The sequence below is a fragment of the Perca fluviatilis genome, chromosome 5, assembly GCF_010015445.1.
Source record: "Perca fluviatilis chromosome 5, GENO_Pfluv_1.0, whole genome shotgun sequence".
NCBI classification, from domain to species: Eukaryota; Metazoa; Chordata; class Actinopteri; order Perciformes; family Percidae; genus Perca; species Perca fluviatilis.
Window position 1 is genome coordinate 118,948 of NC_053116.1, and position 25,489 is coordinate 144,436.

At 43.2% G+C, this 25,489-nt stretch overlaps 1 protein-coding gene across 7 annotated transcripts in view; it reads left to right on the forward strand.

Annotated features, from left to right (window-relative positions):
- vps13d (vacuolar protein sorting 13 homolog D) overlaps window positions 1-25,489 on the forward strand; it is a 134,988-nt gene that overhangs the window by 44,198 nt on the left and 65,301 nt on the right. For 4 of the 7 annotated variants that reach the window (XM_039801938.1, XM_039801940.1, XM_039801941.1 and 1 more), the window contains exons 17-29: window positions 1,331-1,461; window positions 1,556-1,688; window positions 1,783-4,053; window positions 4,192-4,343; window positions 7,320-8,372; window positions 8,972-9,062; window positions 9,193-9,319; window positions 9,412-9,592; window positions 9,904-10,128; window positions 17,715-17,865; window positions 18,019-18,217; window positions 23,358-23,529; window positions 23,701-23,816. In XM_039801938.1, coding sequence (XP_039657872.1) covers window positions 1,331-1,461; window positions 1,556-1,688; window positions 1,783-4,053; window positions 4,192-4,343; window positions 7,320-8,372; window positions 8,972-9,062; window positions 9,193-9,319; window positions 9,412-9,592; window positions 9,904-10,128; window positions 17,715-17,865; window positions 18,019-18,217; window positions 23,358-23,529; window positions 23,701-23,816 — 5,002 coding nt within the window. The remainder of the gene's footprint in view (window positions 1-1,330; window positions 1,462-1,555; window positions 1,689-1,782; window positions 4,054-4,191; window positions 4,344-7,319; window positions 8,373-8,971; window positions 9,063-9,192; window positions 9,320-9,411; window positions 9,593-9,903; window positions 10,129-17,714; window positions 17,866-18,018; window positions 18,218-23,357; window positions 23,530-23,700; window positions 23,817-25,489) is intronic. The other 3 variants (XM_039801939.1, XM_039801944.1, XM_039801943.1) reach the window with 3 other exon arrangements.

Below are 25,489 nucleotides of genomic sequence, written 5' to 3' on the forward strand. Positions count from 1 at the left end.
TACCTCTGAGCAGTCAATCTTCTCTCCACTTATGAAGACAAAAGGGACACGAAAAGAAGCTCTTCTCTAGCTTTCTTACCAAGGGCCACAGCTTCTCTCTGGCTGCTTTCTCTTCAGGGGACAGTGCTTCTGTGAGCCTGAGTTTGTTGTCTGGAAGAAACTTTGAGCCTTTCGCCTCCTTCCAGACAGCATCCCAAAAACGTTGCATTGCAAAAAGGATGATGGTTGATCTACTTGAGCCGTCTTGTTGTCGCTGCCCGATGCGATGGACGATGTCGACCCCCTGCTTCAGGCTGAGAATATTAGGAGCCACTTTACCCAGGATCTCAATGATTCTGCTCCTAATATTTTCTCCATCTTCCTCCCTCACGCCGTGAATCTTCAGGGACCACCTTGACTGTAACTCTGACAGTCAGCGATGTTAGCCTTCAGAGTTTTATTTTCTGCTTGTAATATATTTATCTCTTTTTTTCATGGCTTCCAGTGTGTGTTTCTGTTGTTTAACATCCAAAGTAAGCTGCTGAACCGTCAAGGTTAGCTTTTCCATCTGTTTCGACGTTGACTCTGTCGTATTTTTTATTCTGTAAGTCTTTTCATGTTTCCCAAATAACACATCTGTGGTCACGTTTGACCTTTTTTGTTGGAGGTTTTAACGGAGTATCTAGAAGTGCAGTCGCAAGGGCCTCAGATTCAAATTGTGCGTCTGGACTTGCCTCAAACCACTCACCATCTTTTTCTTGTCCGCTAGTTTCATCCACATCCCGAATGTCAATAGGGCTGTTGCTAGCTTCATCCACGTGTAGCCGGTTTGGAGTAATGCTAGCGTTTCTAAGTTTTCCCCAGTCTCAGAGCCTTTTTGCCTTTACTTTTGGCCATTTGCTGATGGTGAACAGTGGTAGGGTTAATCTTGTACGACATGAGAAATGAGGTCTCGTCACTTGTTGACTGGGGCTGTCGCTACTTGGAACCGAACAATTCCAAAACTAAAGAGCTGGTGGTCGACTTTCCAAGAGATGGGAGGGCTCTCCTGCTACTGACCAGGGCCTGGAGGTGGAAAGGGTTGACAACCTTAAGCCTGTAAATCATTTATTTGATAGAATAACACAGTCTCACTAAATTAAATAAGAATTATTATTAGTAACATACATTTTCTCTCTGATTATAGAAGTAGACTAGTCTGTAAAATATTTCAACACCACTTTAAAGAAACATTACTCACTATTTATTATTATTTCAAACTACGTAGTTTTTGTATAATTTCTCATATACTTCTGACATTTTTTAATACCAGCAGAATATTGTATCTTAAACATATCTCTTTGATCCTCAGGTTTTGGCTATCAGTCAGAGCTGGAGCTGAGAGTAGCAGAGGCTGCCAGGAGGCAGTACAACAAGCTGAAGATGCAGACCAAGGCAGAGATCCGACAAACAATTGATCAGCTACTTGTGGGAGAGTTTATTGTAAGAGAGACTCACTGGATGGGGGCATGAAGTATAGTAGAAATAATTGGCAGTTAAATAATTTCTAAATGCAACTAATGTGTTTGCTTTATAGGAAAACAGTAAGCGTTGGACCATGAAATTGGACATCTGTGCACCCCAGGTGATTTTCCCTGATGATTTCCAGTCAGAGGACCCGATGCTAGTAGTTGTTGATTTAGGCAGGATTCTCCTCACAAACTCTCAAGGTAAAACAAAAAGGATATACCCAAATATCTTCATTTTTTGCCTAATGACATTTCTAACTCAGCTCATACCTGTTGTTATTTGTTTTATTTGAAGATGACCCTAAGGCCAGCTCAAAAGCTACTCAACCTGAAAGGGAAGACATGAGTGATGATGAGTACCAGACACCCCTTGCCACCCCAACAGAGTCTCCACCACCTGAACTAGACATTCCTTTCACCGAGCAGCTCAAAAGCCCTGAACTTCCCAGCCTCAGATCCCCTGAAAGTACACAAGCCTACAGCAAAAAACTTTACGAAAAATACTCGTTGTCCTTTAAGGACCTGCAGATAATGGTTGGTCGCTGTAAGGACAACTGGAAACATCTTCAAGAGAGTGAGGTAGGGCCTACTCATGTGGTGGAGAAGTTTAATGTGCTGTTGCAGCTTGAGCAGAGACTCCGCTACACATCAGACCCCCAGCTCCCTGGGGCTGTCCTGTCAGGAACTCTTCCAGACCTCAAGGTCCATATCAATCTTGAGAAGATGACTGCTCTTAGGAGTTGTTTGGCTAGGCTAAGCAGTCCATCTGTGAGTGAAGGGGACAAAAGCCAAGAGAGAGGCCCAAATATAAGGTCTCCTGACCCCCTTACTCTCCGCTATGACAAGATCTTTCAAAGGGAGGACAGCTCCTGGAAGTTGCAAGGTTCAGCAAAGAACCTGACCCAGAGCGTGATGACTTTAGAGCAGCACACACGGGAAGTCCTGGTGGAATCCCGACTACTTTTAGCTGAATTCAACATTAACTACATGCAGCTTGGTGTAGAAAGTGATGGCCGCTACATATCTGTTCTGAAAGTATTTGGCACAAATGCTTATTTTGTGAAGCGGCCTTATGATGCTGAAGTCTCTCTGACTGTCCATGGTCTTCTGCTGGTGGACACCTTACAGACCTATGGCTCAGACTTCGACCTCCTTGTGGCTTCTCATAAGAATCTCAGTTTTGACATACCCACAGGCAGCCTCCGAGAGAGCCAGCCTTCGTCCCCTGTGTTGTCTGATGGTAGGTCTCCCGGGCACCAGGGCCATCATACTGAGTCATCCTCTGGTATGCCCGTGGACCGAATCTCCCCCTTCAGTTCCTTTCTCAAAGACCAGGAGGCCCTAATTAAGCTTGAATACCAGTTTGTGAGTTCGGATTGCCCCTCCATGAATCTGGACAGCTCCCTTCAGGTGACAAGCATGCAGGTCAATAACTTGGACATCATTCTCAACCCTGAGACCGTGGTGGAGCTACTCAAGTTTCTCCAGAAGTCTTTCCCCAAAGAAGAAAGCACCTGGACTTCGTCAGTACAACAACATACAACACAGCCTTGCAGTGAGGAAGAGGAGGGGACATATCAGGCCACCTATGATCAGAACAAAGAGCTGACCGTGGAGATCCACCGTCTTAACCTGCTTCTCCTTCGGACCGTGTCCACTGGCACTGTCCTGGGTGCTGAGAAGAAAGGGTTGAAGATTGCCACTGCCAGCATCACTGGCACCAAGGTCAATGTGTCCATGGGTAGTCGGTTGGACATCAATGGTTCACTTGGGTCAATGCAGTTGGTGGACCTGACCCAAGAAGGAAGCCGAAGTCAGTTTGTGGTCAGCATTGGTAGTGCTGACAACTGCTCAACTCCTGACGGCTTAGCATTCCTTTCTGACACAGGAGGTTCTCCCTCAGAAGCTTTAAATTTTCGCCTTATGGAGAAATCCCAAGGGGAGTGTTCCTTGCAACTACAAATGGCATCGCTGCACTATAACCACTCAGCCAAGTTCTTGAAGGAGCTGAGTCTGTCTGCCAATGAGGTAGAAGACAATTTCCGCTCCATGCTGAAAAATGCTGCCACCAAAGTGTCAACAGTTCTAGCCACCAAGACAGCAGAGTACAGTGGTATGGTATCGCTCTTTGAGACTCCCTCAAGGAGAACTCGAACTCAGAGTCAGAGCTGCAGTTATCCATTTGAGGATGAGGAGGATCTTCCCATGGAGGAGCCTGAATCCACCTTAGACACATTCTTGGTGAAGCTGACCCTTAATATTAGCATTGAATCACCAGTTGTGTCTATTCCCCGTAAACCTGGGCACCCTGAGCTATTGGTTGGTCATCTGGGAAGCATAACAATCCAGAATTTTGTTACTGGGCAAGATTCCGAAGGAGAGAGGTTGCAGGTGTTGGTGAAGGATATTCGACTGTATTCAGTCAACATGAGTCATTTGGTTTTGAAGATGGCACCCAAAGGGGAAAAGGCTGGCAGCATGTCACCATCCCACCATAAGAGCATTAATCAGGAGGAACCACAGTTCACGCGTCATGACTTCTTTGAATCCCTCAGCCGCGGAAAAGGTGAGAATGTCTGATATTTTAAGGATAGTTGTATTCCAAATGCTAGATTCTATGTGCTTGGTAATGCAAATAATGCAAACATACATTTTATAAGCAGCTTGTGACACAAGCTCACACATTTTTTTCTTTCTTCATCAGCTTTCCATATATTGAAAGACACCACTATACAGTTCACGCTGGAAAAAGTTCCCGTTGATGAAGACACCCAGTTTACCTTCCTCACCACAGAAGACCCGTGCAAGAGCAAAGGGTTACTGAAAATTGAGGGCAAATTCGTCAACCCTGTTCAGGTATACATATCAATACTGGAAATATTTCAATACAAGCCGGTATTCAAATAATGTCCAGGTCTCAAATACTAGCAGCATTTGCATTGTTGCCAACTTGAATATAGAAAGAGCAGTTCCAAAGACAGTTCCTTGTAAAAAAAAAAAAATAAAATAAAAAAATAGGTATGTCACGTACCAAGAGTGGAGGGGGTTTGGAGAGTATGAGTTACATGTAATCTGGAGAAAATCGCAGTCCTCTGGACCCATAGCCCGCTGCTCTGAAGCCTGACACCACACAGCCAGCGTACAGTAACGTCTTCCATGAGTTCACCCGGAACTCCCAAACAGCAAGCATGTTTAGTTAGTCTGTAGTCTCTGCCCTTGTTGTTCTTTCACATAGAACCGGGCTGGTTAAAGTTAACTTAACTAATGTTATAGAGGTCCGCTAAAACAAGTGCTAAAGTAAGCTAATGTCCGTCATGTTAGCTATCGTAGCTACGAGGCTGACTGCTGTCAAGCCGTCAGTGTGCACCGTACACATAGATGAGGTGCTCTGTTTTTTTGTGCTGGTAGGCGTTCTCCAGCATTTAGCGGCAGACTAGAGCACTTGTAAGCGTATACTGCCCCCGTTAGGTCCGGAAGAATGGCATCCCCCGGTATTGTAGAAAAACGAGCACCGTTACGTTTTCAGAATTTTGGTATGGAAGTACCGGTTCTCGTGACATCCCTAGTAAAAAATATAGAAAGGGAATCAGTTTAGCTCTATTACCTCACAGGTAAAATTAGTAAACAACAGCATTAATACGCATCAAGAGTTATGTCATTCTCTCACCACTCTACTGCTCTGCTACTCTAAATACTGTTTACATTCACTCATGAATTCCAACCTACTTTACCATTCTTGCCATCACTGTTAAATTAACTTTTATGAAAATCAACAGTTCTTGCAGATGTTTCACAAAAGCTACCATGAAAGAGATTACTTCCATTAATCTACTGGGAGGTTTTTAATGTGATCTATGCAGGAAGGGTTGAGTTTCATTTAAGTTTACACTGAATAAAATTATAAAGTAGAACAAATACTATGAGTTAAATGATACATTTAGAGCTACAAAAGTTAACATACAATTGTAAAGAACATGTATGTCATGGCAGTTTGAGTTTCCAATAATTAATACAACTCCTATTTTTCTGTGATGGAATCATTGGAGCACATACTTCTGTGTCACAAAAAACTGTGTTGAAATGTGGGTCTCTTTTGACTATATTATGGGTCTTCTGAAAATGTGACAATCTACTTGGTCAAAAATATACATACAGCAACCTCAACGATCAATTGTGGTGATGTAGAAAGTTATATCAATCAAATTTGCTTTGTGAAATGACCTCTTTAACTTCTCATTAGTGATTATGATTGACTACAGCTGGTGACATCTCTGAGCCCATTTAAATAGGGCTCGTTTTAAACATTCATTAGACTCAACCACAAACGTAATGATGGACAAGTCTAAGGAGCTCAGCACGGATCTAAAGAGGCGGATCATTGACTTGAACAAGTCAGGAAAGTCACTTGGAGCCATTTCAAAGCAGCTACAGGTCCAAAGAACCACTGTGCAAACAATTGTTTGTAATTATAAAGTGCATGGCACAGTTGTGTCACTGCCACGATCACGATCAGGAATATCACGCAAGCTATCAACTGCTTTGGAGAGAAAATTGGTCAGAATGGTCAGGAGTCGACCTAGAACCACCAAAAAGCAGGTCTGCAATGAATTAGAAGCTGCTGGAACACAGGTGTCACTATCCACAGTTAAGCGTGTTTTACATCGCCATGGGCTGAGAGGCTGCCGTGCAAGAAGGAAGCCCTTGCTCCAGAAGCAGCACCTGAAGGCTCGACTGAAGTTTGCTGCTGATCACGTGGACAAAGACAAGGCCTTCTGGAAGAAAGTTCTGTTGTCAGATTAAAACAAAAATCAAGCTATTTGGCCACAATGACCAGAAGTATGTTTGGAGGAGAAAAGGTGAGGCCTTTAACCCCAAGAACACCATACCTACCGTGATGCGTGGTGGTAGTATTATGCTCTGGGGCTGTTTTGCACCCTATTGAGAACATGTGGACTATGCTGAAGAAACAAGACTGTGTCATAAAGCCAACACATTTAGCTGAACTGCACGAAATCTGTCAAAGATTCAACCAGAAGCTTGTGGATGGCTACCAAAAGTGCTTAATCAAGGTGAAAATGGCCAAGCGACATTCAACCAAATATTAACATTGCTGTATGTATATTTTTGACCCAGTAGATTTGGTCACATTTTCAGAAGACCTGTAATAAAGTAAAAAAAGACCGAAATTTCATGACTGATTTTTGTGACTAAGAAGTATGTGCTCCAATGATTCCATCACAGAAAAATAGGAGATGTATTAATTATTGGTAACTCAAACATCCATGTTCTTTACAACTGTATGTAAACTTTTGGCCACAACTGTACATAGTGTGAGTATGACACGACTTCTGTTAATAGCAGGTATAATAATTCCAGTGGATATGAACGCTATTGTCTGACAATTGTGTAACATTGACTGTGGAAACATTGGGAATAAAGACCTGTCTCTTATATAAGCCTGTTTCAGACAAAGGCCTGGCCAAATGTAGCAGCCTTTTTTAAAACTGACTTAGAACAGAATTGGTCAACGTTTTTAAAGGCCCTGCACACCCATGGTAAACTTACACTGCTAATTATAATTAATTTGGCTCATTACACCTCATCTTATCACTTATTAAGGGAAGGACACATTACACCTATATCATTCTTAATGCATGGAGTTTGGTGACCTCGTGTAATTCAGCATAGCTCTACCCATCCTCTAGTTGAGCAGAGGGGGAATCAGCCAGAATACGTGACATCTGTGTGGGTGTGCAGAGCCTTTACATGAAACTTTTGATTTGAGGTTACTGACTGGTAATTAATTGTAAAAATATTTGACACTGGTTATAGGTGTTCCTTTGCAAGCCTGTATATGAACAGGTCCTCCAGACATTGGACAATCTGTCCCTGATTGAGGAGCAACGTGTCACACCCAGTCAACCGCCCACACCCCCTCCACCAACTCCTTCTTCCACCAGACCTCACCGCTTTCCTGACCCCCAGGGAGGGCTGTTTGCAAGGGACCCTCCCTATATCAGCTTTACCCACTCATCGCTTTCCTCTCCTTTGCCTCTGAACTTGCACAAACCTGCTCTTGACACCTCATTCACTCAGCTAAAAATCACCTTACACGTGGCAGAATTGCAGGTCCAGCTCAGTGCTGACCTGACCCAGGGATCCCAGGGCTTGGTCAGTCTGCGCTTCCAAGATCTTGAGGGAGACTTTACCAAAGACCACCCTCATCTACTATCAGTCCAGCTGGCTCTGCGCTCGCTACTAATGGAGGACCTCCTGGAGCCGAACCCTGAGTCTAAGTACAAACATTTGATGGTGTCTCGCGGAGCTCCCAAGCCCTCCACCTTCAGTCCAAAGGAGTACCTTTCCCAAAGCTGTCCATCATCATCCAATGCCCTGTACCCAGACATGCCCCGCTCACTGCCTGCACACATAGAAGAAGCCCAGAATGTCTTCCAGCTCTACCAGAGGCATCCCAGCACCCCTTCAGCTAGCAGTCGCAAATCCAAGAGGGACCCGGACTGTCCCAGCACTCCACCTCCCTCTCCTACCCACCATACACCGTCCCCACAGCCAAGCCCAGACTTTGATGACTCTTTAGTTCATATCAATGTGCTGCTGGTGGACCAGAACCACCCAGAGTTCAAAACACGCTATGGCAGAGTGGGACGAAGCATCGATGTTGACTTTAACTGCTTGGACATTTTGATCACACTGCAGACCTGGGTGGTTATCCTGGACTTCTTTAGTATTGGCTCCACAGCGAATAATCATGCAGTGAAGGGGCTCCCTATGTCACCTCAACCTGAGCCAGGAAATCCTCTGTATGAGCCAGACATCAGTGAGGAGGAGACAACAGAGGCCGTCAACACTAAAGTCGACCTAAAGGTAGGCCACTGGACTCTGTGCATCTTGTTGTAATGGCTGGGCTGTCCAAAGGATACAAGTTCATGTACAGTAGGAACAAATGTTGCAGATACTGTCTGAAAAAATAGTGTTATTTCTATGTTTAAGCCACACAAGCTGCATTGCTCTAGGGACGGTAATGGTTCATCTGTCCATCGAACACATTGATTAATGTTATTTAATTATTTAATGAATTGTCATTACATTTTGTACAGGCATTTACAGTATGTTGCCAGAGGATGATAGCTACTGACTTTTCCTCCAGCACCACAGTAGTTGACACTTTTCAGAAATATCTCACAATCAAAATATAGAACAAATACTCCGTGTTGGCATTACTCAGTGGAATTATGACAAAATAATCAATAGATTAATCAACATTATAAAAGTTACTGTAGCTGCTTTACATCACAGAGCTATTGTATATCATTGTCAGCTGATTATTGCATGGCAGTACAACATCTAGTGTGGTGACGACTAACATTCTAATTGCTAGTGTCCCTCTGCCTTAATTGGTGTGGCTTTAAAAGTTTCTGAAATGAATATTTCATGTCTAAACCTGTCCATGTTTTCATATTTAGGTTCATTCTTTGTCTCTTGTACTGAACAAGAAACTCAACGAGCTTGCCAGAGCAAGTGTGTCAAAATTATCTGCTCATCTGGAAATGTTGGGTGTGTATGAAAAAATGTACCGTGCTTAGAAAAAACCAACCCCCCACACAACACAATTGTCTTTGACTTAAATAGGTTGACTTGTGAAAATAATCTGTTTAATGTTACCACATTGTGTCTTATAATTTAGATGGCAACCTGGCATTACAAGGCAGTTTAGGAAGTTTGTCCCTGAGTGACCTTACCCCACATGGTGATCTCTATCGAGAGCGCTTTACCACACGAGGGGGGGAAGCACTTATTTTCAACATCCATAAGTAAATATCACAACATAGAATTATTCTGCATGAAACTTAATAGCTTGGAAGAAGTCTTTCTTTAAGTCACCTTTCTATCCTGGTCCTTTCAGGTACGGCCAGCCTGATCCTCACCTGGAGCGGGAATGTGACATCAAGGTGTCCTTGCAAATGGCCTCAGTGCAGTACGTTCACACCCAGCGCTTCCAGGCTGAGGTGGTGGCCTTCATCCAACATTTCACCCAGCTACAGGATGTCCTTGGCAGGCAGAGAGCTGCAATGGAGGGCCAGGCTGTAAGTAATGCCATTTGGGGCTCTTAACCACGATAGAGTCACATACTGGACCGGCGCTGTGTCTCTTTATGTTAGCCGTTTTCTAGAAATAGGACCAAGAACTGAAGCTGATGTGAATTCTCAGTTAAATTGATTAAAAAAATTTGAAGGTGAAGAGCATCACAGAATGAGATGTAAATTAAGAGGGTATATTGAATTTTTCCCTACTCTTTACTCTGTCTTTTCTCTCTACCTTCTCTTGTCCCTTTCCCCTCTCTTTCAAAACATGTTCCTATTTCTCTCTGCTCTTTGTCTCCTGGTTCTCCCTGCAGGTGCGGGATCATCCTCAGCGGGCTTCCAGGGTTCTGTTGGATATTGAGGCCGGTGCTCCAGTTATTCTCATCCCAGAGAGCTCGCGCTCGCCAAGGGTTATTGTGGCCAACCTCGGCCAGCTGAGGGTGCAGAACTGCTTCTTGCCAGCTGGGGCTCATGGGACTTTTTCCCTCCGAGACAAGGTAGAGAAACTCACCATGGCACATGCCTTTTTCCCTTCTCTGGTGAGTCACGCTGCCCGTTCATCTACCCATGCAATACGCCCTGGCCGTCTTTTCTCTTCCTTTTGTCTAATTTACTGTATTCATTTATGCATTGAATGGTATTACCCAAGTGCCTCACATTCATGATTACATCATGCCACTTGGTTTTTGATACTACCAACCACATAGCAGGCTCACTGAAAAGCAGTTGAAATCCTGCACTGATGATTTTTCATCATCTTATTTTAGTAACTGGCCTCATTATGTGAATCTGATCTGAAATGCTCAATGAATACAGCATTGCCTGATGGTTTAGAGTAAAGTGTGGTACCATAACTATACCATGTCAACGTTTCTAATTGTCTGTGATTTTGTGTAAATGTAATGTTTTTAAAGAAACAGTCCAACATTTGTGGTATTATGCTTGTTAGCTATCCTACCTAGTATCAGACGAGATTTAGTCCAGGGCCCTATTATTAAAATGTGGCTTAACTAATATAAAATTATGCTCTTAAGTGTCATTTCAATTTAAATTATCCTGTTAATTCTTATTTTAGCTACCTCAAATTAACCTGCTAATTCTTATCTAGTTAAATTGATTCCCCAAACTCAGTTAAATGATTGATTTGTTAATTTTGGGTGACAATATTGCAACACCTTAAAATGCATTACAAATAAGCCTATCAAAAGTAGTTAAAGAATATAAAAAATAATTATTATATTGAATAATATAACTTAATTTGTGGATTAATTAGTGGATGCTGCCCTTGCCGCCTGGTTAGTATGCTCAGCCTGTCCAGCCCTCCTCAGCCTGTCCCTCTCAGGAGCCAGGCCTGAAGAGGTTGGCTTGAGTTGGCAGCACGCCTATCGCCCCCGCCTCCTGAGACAGAGCCCCCAACAACTGGGGAATGTTCCAGGGTTGGTCCGCTATCATTTGAGTCATTTCCTTCAGGATGACCTGTCTCACCCTCTCACAGGGGAGGAAAGAGGCAGAGCGATGTAAAGGCGGCGGATCTTCTCGAAGCGTTAGGGAGAAGCACAGCGGGCAGTGGGTGTTATGCCAGGTTGGCTAACAAATCTACCTCCACCTTCCCGAAATGAGTCCAAATCTGCCTTACCACCTCGGGGTAAAGCATCCACTCATCTGGCAGGGGCCCAAAATGAGTCCAAATCTGCCTTACCACCTCAGGGTAAAACATCCACTCATCTGGCAGGGGCCCGCCCCTTGATATGAGCTCGGCGCCCCTGTTCTCCAGTCCAAGAACGTTGAGAGCCCTCAGAGATAGAACTGCCTGATGGTTAGCATATGGAATGTTTTGCGATAATTACATCAGTTCAATATGCAAAGATCCAAAATGGGTCAGAAATAAAAACCCTTCTCCGCCCACCCTCTGCCAGCTTCTGTAGCAGGTCATAGGATTACCTCCTTGATGCTTATGATTGGAGGAGGAGGAGGAGGCGTGCTGCAGAACTGGAGCGAAAAACCCAGTCGTAGCGTCCTGTCTATCCACTCTGGTAATGCGCATATGCTCCGCCACTCCCCAACTGCGTTGCGGTAGCTAACAAATTGATCTTCCCTCTCCACCGCAAAACCTTTGATAAATGGCCCATGGGGGGGCCGACACGGAAAGGGCCGAGCTGATGATGGTGTCTGTAAATGTAAATGGACTGTATTTTTAAAGCGCTGTTCTAGTCTTAACAACTATTCAAAGCTCTTTAACATAGTACAGGAACCATTGACACACATTCGTACACTGTGGCCGAGGCTGCAGTACAAGGTGCCACCTGTGCACATTGGAGTGTAAATCTCAACTCGGGGTTCAGTGTCTTGCCCAAGGACACTTCGACATGGGATCAAACCACCAATGTTCTGATTGGCAGGCGAACGCTCTACCACTGAGCCACAGCTGCCCTGGTCCGTGAACGCACCATTGCTGGCTCGTTTGTAGAATACGCAGGTAGAACACACAGCAGCTGACACTGTGTCACCGTGATTAATCCCGCTGAGAGGGAGAAATACTGTAGCTGCACGTTCACCCTCCCCACTCTGAGTTAAGCCAGTGAAAGGTGTAATAATTCCCCTCGGAGGGATAATGCAACCTGACATCTCAGCAGTTGCACCAGTGGAGACCTGTTCTGCAATATATATTGTCCTCATTAATGATGTATTATTGTACCCACCAACAACCATCTAACCCTTATAACGGTAAACTGCTCATAACTAATATGTACAGTAGATTTGTAGGATTAACACATTATACTTATCTTGCATAAATTTAGCAATCATTTTCATAAAATCATACTAATTGGATACTATAATACTAGAAAATAATTTTGATAGCCATGGTTTTATATTATGTTTTTGTAATATATTTTAAGGTGTTTTGAGTTCAAATTTTATGAAAAACCTTAAAAGAACTTTTCAATCTCACTTGAAAAATGTACCTATGATTTATTATTTTGACTCAGATGTTTTAAATTTAACTGAAATAAATTAATCGTTTTAATTCAACTGTGTACATTTTATAGTTATAATTCAACAGTGAATACATTTTAGTGTTCAACAGCAGTCATGATTATGTCAAAAAAATGTCTAATGAAGGAAGTGAAAATGATTTAAAGGTGTAATATGTAATACTGACAGCTAGCATTTAAAATAGTTACTGCAGTCCAAATTTAAAATACTGGAGAGAGCCACCTCCCGGGCATCTCCTCCCCAGCGTCGAATTTCAAGGGGGTTGCCAGGTTGCACTAAACCCAACGTCCCACAATGTCAATGTTAACTAGAAGCTAGTCTTGCATTGCCCGACATTACTCCACAGTGCAGCGGAGTATTTAGGGGCTGCTATGTTGACGGTTATAAAAGCCTGTGCTCTCGTGGAGCTCTGTACCCGATTGACAGTCACTTTTTATCAACTAAACTTAACAACATCAGCTGCTAAAAAGGCCACGACATCGCGGAGCTTTGTGCATGACTGACAGCCACACTTTCTCGGCTTAACGTCACTGCAACAGCCGCTAAAAAGACCCCGGCCTCGCAGTAGTTTGTACCCAGGGCACATATTTTACAAATCCACTGAACAGAAGTGGGGAAAGAATTTTGGCAGGGGGGAGATTTCCGGTATTACTACTTTCCAGACCCCGTGATACAGCTTGTCTATACACTCGTCATTACACATTATGGTTGCATGCCAGTTTGTAACAAAGTGGGAATCATCTTATCACAACCTTGAAGCTGGCGATAGTAACGTTAGCCGCAAGAATATTCCAGAACATAATGTTACATACATTGCAGGGAAACCTGTAGAGAATGTAAGCTTTGTCCCAATCCAACACTTCAGGCTACAGGTTTCTTTTGCCAAAGTGAAATAGCATGATTCCATTATGAGGAAGTCAAACTTGCGGTTTCCGTCACATGTTCGTCACGGTGGTTGTAAACAGCTGTGGCCTGCTTGTCTAGTTCTCTGGTAACGTTAGCAGTTACCATGTGTTAGCATGGCGGCGTTAGCACCAGTCGGGATCCCTTCACCGGCTGTCTCATTTAACTAACTTGAGTACTCTATAATTTAATATGGGTATTACTTTTTTGATTAAATACAGTGCATATATTACATATTGGACCTTTTAATATGGAGTTCAACTTATAAAGAGATGGTCATGAACCAGCTAACTGTAAATAAGATTTTTTATTTTACTAGTTTGGGTTTAAGGCTGTGACCAAATTGACATTTTAAGCCACTTCCAGGCTTGTGTCTTATCATCAACAATCACATGAAGCAGTCAGTCTTGTGTGAAGAACAGGAGATAAGAGTTTTTGGAAAGAGGTACACTAGGTAAATGTTGTATTGGTCTTTCATATGCATCTTGTGTTTTTCTGTGAAGAATTTTATACTGCATGCAAATTCCTACAAGGATCCATCCCATTACAAGGTACAATGGCATGCTTTTGCTTTGGTGTGGAAAAGGGTTGTCACAACAGTTTTACCTTTCAATTTCATCCTACACCAAGTTTTGCAGTACCAGAAACTATCCCTATAACACACTACAGGCAGCTGACAGATGACAGTTATGTCAATGTGTTCTTGAACATAGACAAAACAGTGTCACTCTTAGCTGCCCTTAGAAGCAGTTGTGAAATGTGTGAGAGCATTTGGTTTGGGTTAAGGATAAATGATCCTCTATTTCAGAACCTCTGGTGATACAGTTTCAAATAATTTGGTGTTACATTGCTTTAGTTTTAACAAAATATTGTCCAGCACTGGTTTGCAGTTTTTCTGTTTGGGGTTGGGTATGTGTTAGACTGAGCTTTCTGCTACATGTGTTGCATGTATTGTCCAAAGAAATACACCAACTTTCCAAGTTCCTTGACTGTGGTTGTATGACTTAATTTTTAAGGTTTTATTTAGATTTCTCAACATATACAATCTACATCATATAAAATTCATGCACCAACAACTAAGACAAGAAAGACTAAAAAAACAAAACATACAACATCACACATTTACACCACATATAACACTAACAAGCTTAACATAAGTGTCTTCATAACTGATAAACATAAAACTGGTGTGCAGAAGTTTTGTGCCCCCCCCCTCTGGCAGTGAAGGTAATTACCCAAACACTGTTGATGTCAAGGGAATACAAGAAGTGGAGAAGCTCCTCGTTGAATGACATCGCCCCGCAGGAACCTGGAGGCCCCTTAGCATGTATGCTTGAGATATTTTATTGACAACCTAGAGTCTTTGTTAAGACAATAATAATAATAATAATAATAATAATAATAATAATAATTCATTTTATTTGCCGCCGCCTTTCAAGACACCCAAGGACACTTTATAAAACATTAAAAGCAAGCAGAGGGATATTGCTGATGTGGGGGCCAAAGGAAAGTTTACTCTCTAGAGTGATTCCAAGACTTTTGACTTGGGAGGAGGTGGGAATCAGAGAGACGTCAACTGATATGGTGAACAGTTGGGTTTTGGAGAGTGTGGACTTTGAACCAATGAGAAGAACCTCGCTTTTATATTATTTCCATTGCGTTTGAGAAAATGTATTGACATCCAGTTGCTGATAGCTTGTAGACAGGAGGTAAGGGCAGCAGGGGCAAGAGAGGCGTTTGGTTTTGTGGAGAGGTAAGGGAAGAGAAGTGTTTGGTTTTGTGGAGAGGTAGAGTTGTGTATCTTGGCGTAACAGTGAATATTGATCCCAAAATTAGGGAGAATGTTGCCAAGAGGTAGAATGTAGACAATGAAAAGCAGGGGTCCCAGCACTTAACCCTGAGGAACACCATGGGTCCTGTGGCGGTTTTTGATGTAAAATGTTTTCCCCTAAATGAACTGTTTTCTGTTGTGTAGATATGACCTTATCCAACTAGTGCATTGTTATTGATCCCAATGGCAGCCAGACATTCCAGAAGAATTGTGTGGGAGATGGTGTCAAAGGCTGCGGTAAGGTCGAAGAGGATCAGGATGAATAGAAGGCCGTTGTCAGCTGCAAGTAGGAGATCATTTGTGATTTTTACCAAGGCCGTTTCAGTGCTGCGATTGTGGTGAAAACCAGACTGAAATGGTTCGTAAAGATTATTATTTTGAAGGGGTGCTTGAAGTTGAGTTGCTACAGTTCCAGAAGTTTATTTAATGGGAAGTTGGAGATGGGGCGGTAGTTATTTGGGTCGTTAGGATCAGAACCTGGTTTCTTAAGAATTGGGGTGACAGAAGCTGTGGCAGTAGATAGGGAGGAGTTAATTATGGACCTTATGATGGGTGAGATTGCGGAAAGACAGGTTTAAACCAGGGTGGTAGGGATGGGATCAAGCAAACAGGAGAAGTTCTTGGACTTAGTGATAAGTTTTGTGATTTCTTCAACTGTTGGAGGCTGGAAAGTTGATAGGGGGGAGAGTGGTGGTCCAGTGTGGTAGCCCAGTTAGGCAGTTGTGAGCAGAAGCAGAATATTGGTAATTTTGGTACTGAAAAAGGCCAAAAATGTGACATCTGACTTTTTTAGTTTTTTTTTATATGTTGTCATATAGGTCTTAAATTTCATTCATAATGGTCTTTAAAGGGTCTTAAAAAGTAGAATCCCTGACCATGCAGCATTTTCCTTGCCAATGTACAGTCTTAACTAAACAAAATGAATGAACTTCGGCTGCGGATCACCACTCATATAATGGACTGTAACACCATGATTTTTACAGAAACATGGTAACAACAGCGCTGTACAACATTTTTCGCCATGGTTGACTTTTACGGACAATGATTGTGACTACGAAAGTGACAGACACAAGTGGAGATAACATTACCCACACTGTTTTTGATGCATGGATTGTGCCATTTAAGGGATTACCAGGAGAAGGAGCAGGCTACTCTCCCCGTCGCTGCCAAACCGTGAGGATATTTGAATGGATTTGATAGGGACTCCAGGCGAGAGACCAGGATTTTATCAGAATCAGCTTTATTGGCCAAGTAATTGTAAGCACAAGGGAATTTGTGTCCGGCTTTTTGTTGCTCTCAACCCAGAATCGGAAATAACGTTACGGCTGAAAATGAAGCTGAGCATGGCAAACATGAACATCTCAGTCACGCGTACGTGTGGTGGCGTACTTATCAACGACGATGTAGTATATCCACACGTTAGAGTCACATGACCGTCTCATTCAGTAGGTTATCCGTGGCACAATCCACTCGCCATACACTGTTAACTAATCACTCACCGGACCCTCCCGCTCTCACACACATTGGCCAACTCTCTCGTTTTTCAACATGAAATTAAAATGTGGTCAAATTTGTAGGTCGCATATGTGCGAGTTGTAAAAAATACTTCAACTGTCTCAAAAATCTGTCACAGAATGCGACCATTTGGTCACAGTCTGGAGCCCTGCACTTTATGATTTGTTTCTCCTAACTGTCAACATCAACTGGCCTGTACTTGCATCTTGGTTTAATCAGTGTTAATCTCTGTTGAAGTCATGCACTAAATACAGTGATCAGAGAACTTACTGGCAAAAGTTGGTGTATTTTTTTGATACTGAAAAAAAAAAAAAAATCACATTTGATTTTTACTTTGCTGTCATTGAGAATGTCCCAGTGTTTGACCCACTGGATTAAAAATGTTCACAAATAATAGCTTGAATACTTTTTTGTAAAAAGGTAGACTTAATTATTTAAGTTACAAACGGTAGAAAAGACTAGCTCCCTGCTGTGTTGAACTGTTTTCTTCTGGCTCAGAAGGTAATGGCATAATGTCATTCAGTTATTTCTTAGAGGATTTCAGTGAGCTATCACCTTTAGTGAACAGCAGGTACGTTGACAGGACAAAACCACCTGTTCTCTTACACTGATCATTGGCACAACCCGAGCCCTGAGTTTTAGCACTGTCCTCTACTATTTAGAAGTTAATAATGAGGATTGTTAATGTTTTTCCAATTGTAAAACAAGGCATAGAAACAGAATCATTAGTATTTATAAAAACTTGGTTAAATGCATTGTGTCTATGTTGTGCTCTTTGGCCTCTTTAAAAATTAAGTATGTGCTTTTGTGATTATGTAATTATCATATTGCTAACTGGATTTAATGTGCAATGTCTCACCTCTTTCTTCTCTCTTGAAAAAGAAGCGTTTGCGGAGTGCATCAGGGAGGAGTAGTGAGCAGAAGCCTAAGAGCCCCCCCTCCAGTTCCTCCTCCTCCACAGGGTTTACCCTCGGCAGGCCCCAGGCCCCAGACACAGCGAGGGCCTCTGAGGTGGATGAACATCACAGCTTAGGTTAGCATCGCTGTGTAGTTTGAAAGAGCCACACAGTGCATCCGTGCAAGTCCTTAATGTGGGAGGTAGAGCTGAGACACTAAAAAAGTATTTTAAAGTAGCTGTTAATAGCTAAATAGCTGTTTGTGCCACTCTGTGTGTTTTTCCCATTAGAAGAGCATGTGTGCCTGCTGGACTGCATTGCCCTGGATCTGCAGGAGATGGATATATTTGCTGCAGAGCGTCTGCCCTGTGGTAATCCTCCCGAATCCTCAGACCTCATCTTTCCTTCCTACTCTGTCCGTCGCACCGGAGACAACCTGCTAAAAGACTGCTGCCGCCTCAAGCTTAAAGTGGAACGCAACCTGGACAAGTACGCCCTGCTTTTAGTTTTATTGGTGGCAAAAGTTATGGCCTTTTTTACAATTAATCTAATTATTGAGGGCTATGGTCTCTACTTGTCCATCTAATTGTTTTTATTGTTGTCATACTGGTATCTCTGTCTAAAGAATATACTTTAATAAACATTTGACTTCCACCTTATACTGTACAACAGTCAGCCAATAGTGGCTTGTGGGCCAAAGCCTCCAACATCAACAGTACTTTCTTCCAACCATAGGGCAGGCCTCTTTCTATCCTGTGTGAATAACCTATCAAATGAGTAACAATGAGCCTCTGGAACTCCATTAGTCTTTATTTAATAATGGAAATGATTACATTTGCCCAGTGGCGTAACGAGCCAACACTGGGCCCCTATGCAGGATTATAAAGGCGGACCCACCTACTACAGCACGTGATGACGGTGCAATGTCCTCAAGTAGGCTATCATGAATAGGACAGGATAGGATCATAGAGACACAGCATATAAGAGATGAGATGACTGACAAAATCAATAGTATCCTATGCACACCACAACAACAACAACAACAAAAACGCTGGTGAATGCACACCATAACACATGAAAAAAACACACAAGGGCAGCCAGGATTTCGCGGCCTTTTTTGAGATTGTTGCGGCCCAAAATGCCTGATTTCACGGGAGCTTTTGTAAAACATTGCGATAAAAGTTGCAATGTCTTTTGTATGTTTGTTGCATTGAAGTTGCAGAAGACAGTGACAGTTGCAAAAAAAAGTTGAAATTTTTTTGTATAGTTCTTTAAAAATAGAAAGGAAACTTGTTTTGGGGAGAATAATAATTATTACTATTAATTAATTACTCTGGGCTGAGATGTCCTAGGAACCTTACAAAAAAGGCTCAGGATGCTGCAAATGTTGGTATAATATGAAAATGGCTGGTGGATTTAAGACAAAAAAATTATAATTTATTAAATTTATCAAATATGAACATATATGTCACTGTTAGTGGCTTGTTGATCTTTACATTGTTAGTTCATTTCCTATCCTGGCTATGTTCGAGTCGCACACATCTCGTCTTCATAACAGAAACAAGGTAATTAATTTGACCCGTTCTCACTCCAGCTTGGTCAGTGGCTGCACGTGAGACTGCTGTCGCGAGTAATGAAATGCGATAGGGGGGCCCCGGCTGTCAAACAATATCTTCCAGTGATGCGGGCCCCTGGTTGGTCCGGGCCCGTAAGAACCGCTTACCCTGCCTACCGATGGTTACGCATCTGCATTTGCAAAACAAGCAATCAATCAAGCGTTCTTGAATGTCCTGAGCCAGTCCTAAAGATTGGTATTGAGGCTGACACCAGAAACACACCGCAGGTGTAAGCGTCACGTATAGCAGCCTAGCTCCGCTATTTTTATTTCAGCGCCCATGTTATCCAATCTGTACGGCCACACACGTATCATCTGTGTATGCCCGCGTAAGCGTATGTGTCAAGCTAGGCAGGTAATCACATACAGGAAGACCACAGTGCAGCCGGATACTTTACAAAAGAACACATTTCAAAATAAAACAGCCAGCTTTATGGTGATTTTGGCTGTGTTGACTTCTCACAGCGAGACACGCGATCAGGCAAATGGAGAGAGAGACCGACGGACGGACAGAGAGAGTGACACACAGCCACATATAGGCTAGAATTACCACAGTTTTCCCCACTCATCCCGTCTCTATCTATCAGAGAGAGAGAGAGAGAGAGAGAGAGAGAAAGAGAGAAGGATCGCTTTGTGACCGGCACGTAGAAATACGCGTCCAGTGTGAAAGGCCAGGCGCACGATCAGGCACTTATTTACACTACCATATGTTCGCAGTGTAATCTCGGCACATCTGTATCGGCTAAAATTAAGCCAATGAAATCCCTACTTAGTTTGGACACCTCAGCCTGCAGCACTGCTCTCCTAAATGAAAGTGCAGCATTTTCACTGCTTATGAGAGTGAAAAGTGTCTGAATGTAAACATTATTTAGGCACACCGGTGCCAATGACTCCCGAGTTTGAGGTTGGCAATATACATAGATTTGCTAAACCTTGTTATTATCAAAGAGCAGTGAACAAAACATTAAAGTTGCAGCTCCTGATTTTTATTAGGAACTGACTGCTGGCGTCAGGTCATATCTGCTGACACTAATTCACGTGAATTCCGTGAGTAACTGGAAAAAAAGGCCAAAGTTAAACTTGGCTGTTATCAGGTCTGTACTCAGCCAAAGATCATTTGTGAGGGAAGTAGCTCCACTATGTACCACCTCTGATCAATCGCAGATTCCACCACTCCAACAGAGTGAAAAATCAAACTGAGTAGCTCGAAACTGTTGTTTTAATGTGTCGGATACGTATTCAGGGCCAAAACACTTGATCATACCTATTTAAATGCATTAAAATAATTCTCAAACAAACAAAACATATAGGCTTGCATCTCCACTGCACCTGTCACATGACAATGCTGAGAAACACGGGCTGAAGGTTTAATGTAATTGGTGACTCCTGCTGTACAGCTTATTTCCCAAAAACTGATGAGTAGAGTTTGAAACACTATGCTTAATAAATGGAAAACTTTTATTCAATTTTCTTAAAACATGTGTTACTCCTTAATGCTTCAAAATACAAGTGGAGTTTCAGGGTGGCCTCTAGCTCACCCAGTGGGAGCATTCGCTCCATTTTGGCTGAGCCAAACACCTGCAGCGGCCCGGGTTCGAATCCGACCTGCTGCCCTTTGCTGCGTGTCATCCCCCATCTCTCTCCCCCTTTCATGTATATCCACTGTCACTATAATAAAGGGAAAAGCCCCAAAAAATAATCTTAAAAAAAAAAACACCACCCATATTTTTCCTTAGCATAGATAAAGCTGCATCAAGTCATTTTGACCACTATGGGGAGAAAGACTTTCTTGCAACAATGCACCTTTTTGTCGTACTATTGGCCAATTAATTTGTTATGGCTTACACGATATCAAATAGTTGCCTTCTTATCAGTGGTGGAATGTAACGAAGTACAAATACTTCATTACTGTACTTCAGTACATTTTTCATGTATCTGTACTTTACTTAAGTACAATCATTTGTGCATACTTTTGACTTTTATGTCGTTACATTTTGCAGCAATTATCTATACTTTCTACTCCACTACATTTCTGCAACGTTCCGTTACATTTTCGTTACATTTTCTGATCAGTTTTCCCCCCTGCCAAAACATCTTCCTGACAGTATCACGTTTGCAGTCTGCAGGGAAGCCTTCAGCAGCGGCTCCTGCACCGGCGGCAGTCTGTCCAGCTCCTGGTGCCGCTCGCGATATTTCGAATCCCACTATGGCCACACCAAGACCCGCCCTTCAATAGCATTTATTGACCAGATGCGTACCGCTCCCGTTACTGCTGCTGCTCCCGATACTCTGCTCGGTCATATGTGAATATCCGTTTACATAGGGTTAATATACAACCCGTATATTTATCTTAAAAACACTCCCGGTCCTCCTCAGCTGTGAAGCCACGTACTTGTTGTCCAAGCCTGTGTGTTCTCGCTAGATAAATGTGTGCAGCATTCACTGTCCCGTGGGAAATAATGCAAAGTTGAGCTTCATGCAGATCACCATAGATAACCAGAATTGTAAGTCAGAATGTAAACTGGGCCACAGATGGTAAGCACAATTACATTAACCTAAAACTAACTTAATTAGAATGCCACAACCTATACTGTTTGTTGTTTTTTTTGTATTATTTGAATATAGACATTAAGAGAATAAATTGTTATGCAAGTACTTTTACTTTTAATAATACTGAGATTCAATTCAATTCAATTCAATTTTATTTATAGTATCAAATCATAACATAAGTTATCTCGAGACACTTTACAGATAGAGTAGGTCTAGACCACACTCTATAATTTACAAAGCCCCAACAATTCCAGTAATTCCCTCAAGAGCAAGCAGTGCGACAGTGGCGAGGAAAAACTCCCTCTTGGGAAGAAACCTCGGACAGACCCAGGCTCTTGGTGGGCGGTGTCTGACGAGACGGTTGGGGGTGTGATGAACAGTGGCGATAGTAGTCACATTAATAATGGAACAGTGACTGGATGTAGCGGGAAGCTGCAGGGTTCAGCAGGACGCAGCATGACATTGCAGGGCATCGCTGAGCTCAGCAGGGAGTGCAGCAGGACCACGGCGACAGCTGCAACCAGGGTCTTGGTGCCAACGTTCTCCAAGGAAATACGCTGGGGGAAAAAAAAGCATAAGGACTCCGGGGAGTAAACTCCCCAGAAGCTAGGATTAGTAACAAGCATTTCTGGGACGGGCTGCACACAAATAGTAATAGTAATAGTAATAGTAACAGTAATAGAAACAGTAATAGAAAGGGAGAGGAGAGAGCAGCTCAGTGTGTCAAAGGAAGGAAGTCCCCCGGCAGTCTAGGACTATAACAGCGTAACTATAACAGGTAACTAAGAGAGACAGGTCATAAGGAGAGGTAGCTTTTTCGGGCTTAGAACTCTCCCCCTGCCGGATCTGGCTTGGCTGGCCTGCCTCCCTCTACTTTGTTATGTATTATTAATCTAACAATTATGAAGAGAAGCAGTTGGGCCAGTTAGGTGAACACTGCAACTCCTCACTCCCTAACTATAAGCTTTATCAAATAGGAGAGTTTTAAGTTCATTCTTGAATGAGGTGACAGTTTCTGCCCCCCGAACCCAGATCGGGAGCTGGTTCCATAGGAGAGGAGCCTGATAACTGAAGGCTCTGGCTCCCATTCTACTTTTAGAGACTCTAGGTACCACCAGTAACTCTGCAGTCATTCAGTACTTCCTCCACCACTGCTTGTTATACATGCAGCTGAAATAGACTAACATCAGCAGCCTGTTGGAGTTCTCGTTTCTACCAGCTGTAGTCCAGTATTTATTAGCATCATTTGGCTCTAGTGTGGAGTCTTCAGCGTCCCACTGCTTGGCACAGAGCTTTAGTATGTCAGCATTATGCCTCCTGTTTTACACTGTGGCAAGTCTTTTCCATGTGTATTGGAGCTGGCTTATAGAGAGCAGTTGTTCCCTAGAGACTTGGCTTGGTTTACTTTGAGACAGCAGTGTCAGTGTAGGACCATACTCATAATGTGTTGGTTCATGTTGTCAGGGAGCTGAGCCATGCAGTACCTGACATGTCCATCCACGGCAGCCTGTCGTCAGTTCTCTGCTCTCTGGACCTGGAGCACTACCAGCTGATCAGAGGGCTGCTGGAGAACAACCTGGGGGAGCCTGTGGAAGACTTTCTGCGGCCCTACAACCTGCAGGATCCCAGCACCTATGTGAGAGAATCGTTTACTGCAGCCTATGCAACATGTCTACACTTTTTATAGTTATTTCTGAGGACACTCTCTGTCTCTTTTAATGATCATTTTGTCAAGATTATGATGTCATTGTTCCAAGTAGTCCCATGTATGTCTTTGTTGATGAAGTGCTGTTTTGTCTCTGTTCAGACTGTGTTAAGTGGAGATGTCTATACCAACTTGTCCTTCCTTGTGGACATGATGGATGTCAGTCTGGAGCTCTTGGACAGTCCCACACCCACTGAACAGAAACGCTCATTAGCAAGGTGGGCCTTTTTTCTTTCTTTTTACAAGGGTGGGCCCCGCTTTGATATTAAAGCCAAACACCAGACTGGACCGGTATACCCAATTTTATGTTGCACTTGACTCACTTGGGAGAGTCCCCTCCAGTCTACATGATGGTGCTAATGCACCTTTATGCTAGTTAACACTAAATAAGAAGAAAAGGTAGCAGAGTAAAGCGCCACCACAGTCAGCAGGACTATGTCAGTTTTTCAGCGGATTCAAACCCAAAGTATTGTGACATTAGCACATTTTTGTGTTTTCATGTCTCATTTCGTCACCCCAAAAACACAAATTAAATTTCTAGTAAACAAACAGAAGCTCCCACCTCTACTGGGATATCCTTCATGGTCTGTAGGACAGTAGTGCCTCCTTTAAACAAACATATTACCATGTTAATCACATTGTCATATTGCTTTTTACTAATGCAATGTGAATTGGAATTAGGGCCTTGAGGCTGTCGGCACAGGTCTTGGATGTTGGCTACTTTTTAATTTGTGTCATAATGACAAACGCCGGATTGCATCAAATCAAACCGGTTTAAGCTTTTACACCGGAGCAGAACGGCGAAACCAACAATCATACCTACTCTACTTCTTACAGCCCTATATAGATTTAATTTAGATTTGCCTTTTTCCCCAAATATATGAAATATACATGCAATGTACTGTGGAAACTTCTCAGGTCACACAAAGATAATCGTCTCTCACGCTGACTTCTCTCACAGAAGTTCAGATGCCAGCATAGCATTTCTATTAAATACAAATAAAATCCAGAATCATACGGAAATAATATGAATGACCTCAAAGCCTCACACAACAACACATTCACCAGGTCTTAGGCCTGTATCATGGCACACAGTGTGAAGGCACCAACCATTTCACAGTTTCCCACTCTGTGTTTGAGCCAGATGAGCTGAAAGAGCCCCTGTCATACTCCTTTTCAGTGTCATTTGGAATATCTCTTGGGGTCTACTACAATAGGTTTACATGCGTTGATGTTCAGGAAACATATGATGTTTCTTCTACTGCCCGTTGCTGCAGCTCCTCTGCCTGAAACACTATGTCTGAGCTTGGCCACAAGCACAAGCCACTGGGTGGGCTGTGCAATGGGCAGGCATTCTCAATCAGTGCAGTGTTTCGTTTAGGATTTTTTTTAGCAGTGGAGGCAGATCTGTCGGAACCCACCCCCCTCCCAGTACCGCGCCCTGCTGGCAAATGTTTTCCGTATTAAACGGAACTGACACTTCGCTGCAACACAATATATTTTTTCACCTCTATTCACACACATCCATCCATCGATCCATCTTCTTCCGCTTATCCGGTGTCGGGTCGCGGGGGGAGCAGCTCCAGCAGGGCACCCCAAACTTCCCTTTCCCGAGCCACATTAACCAGCTCTGACTGGGGGATCCCAAGGCGTTCCCAGGCCAGGTTGGAGATATAATCCCTCCACCTAGTCCTGGGTCTTCCCCGAGGCCTCCTCCCAGCTGGACATGCCTGGAACACCTCCCTAGGGAGGCGCCCAGGGGGCATCCTTACCAGATGCCCGAACCATGCACCTCAGCTGGCTCCTTTCGACGCGAAGGAGCAGCGGCTCTACTCCGAGCTCCTCACGGATGACTGAGCTTCTCACCCTATCTCTAAGGGAGACGCCAGCC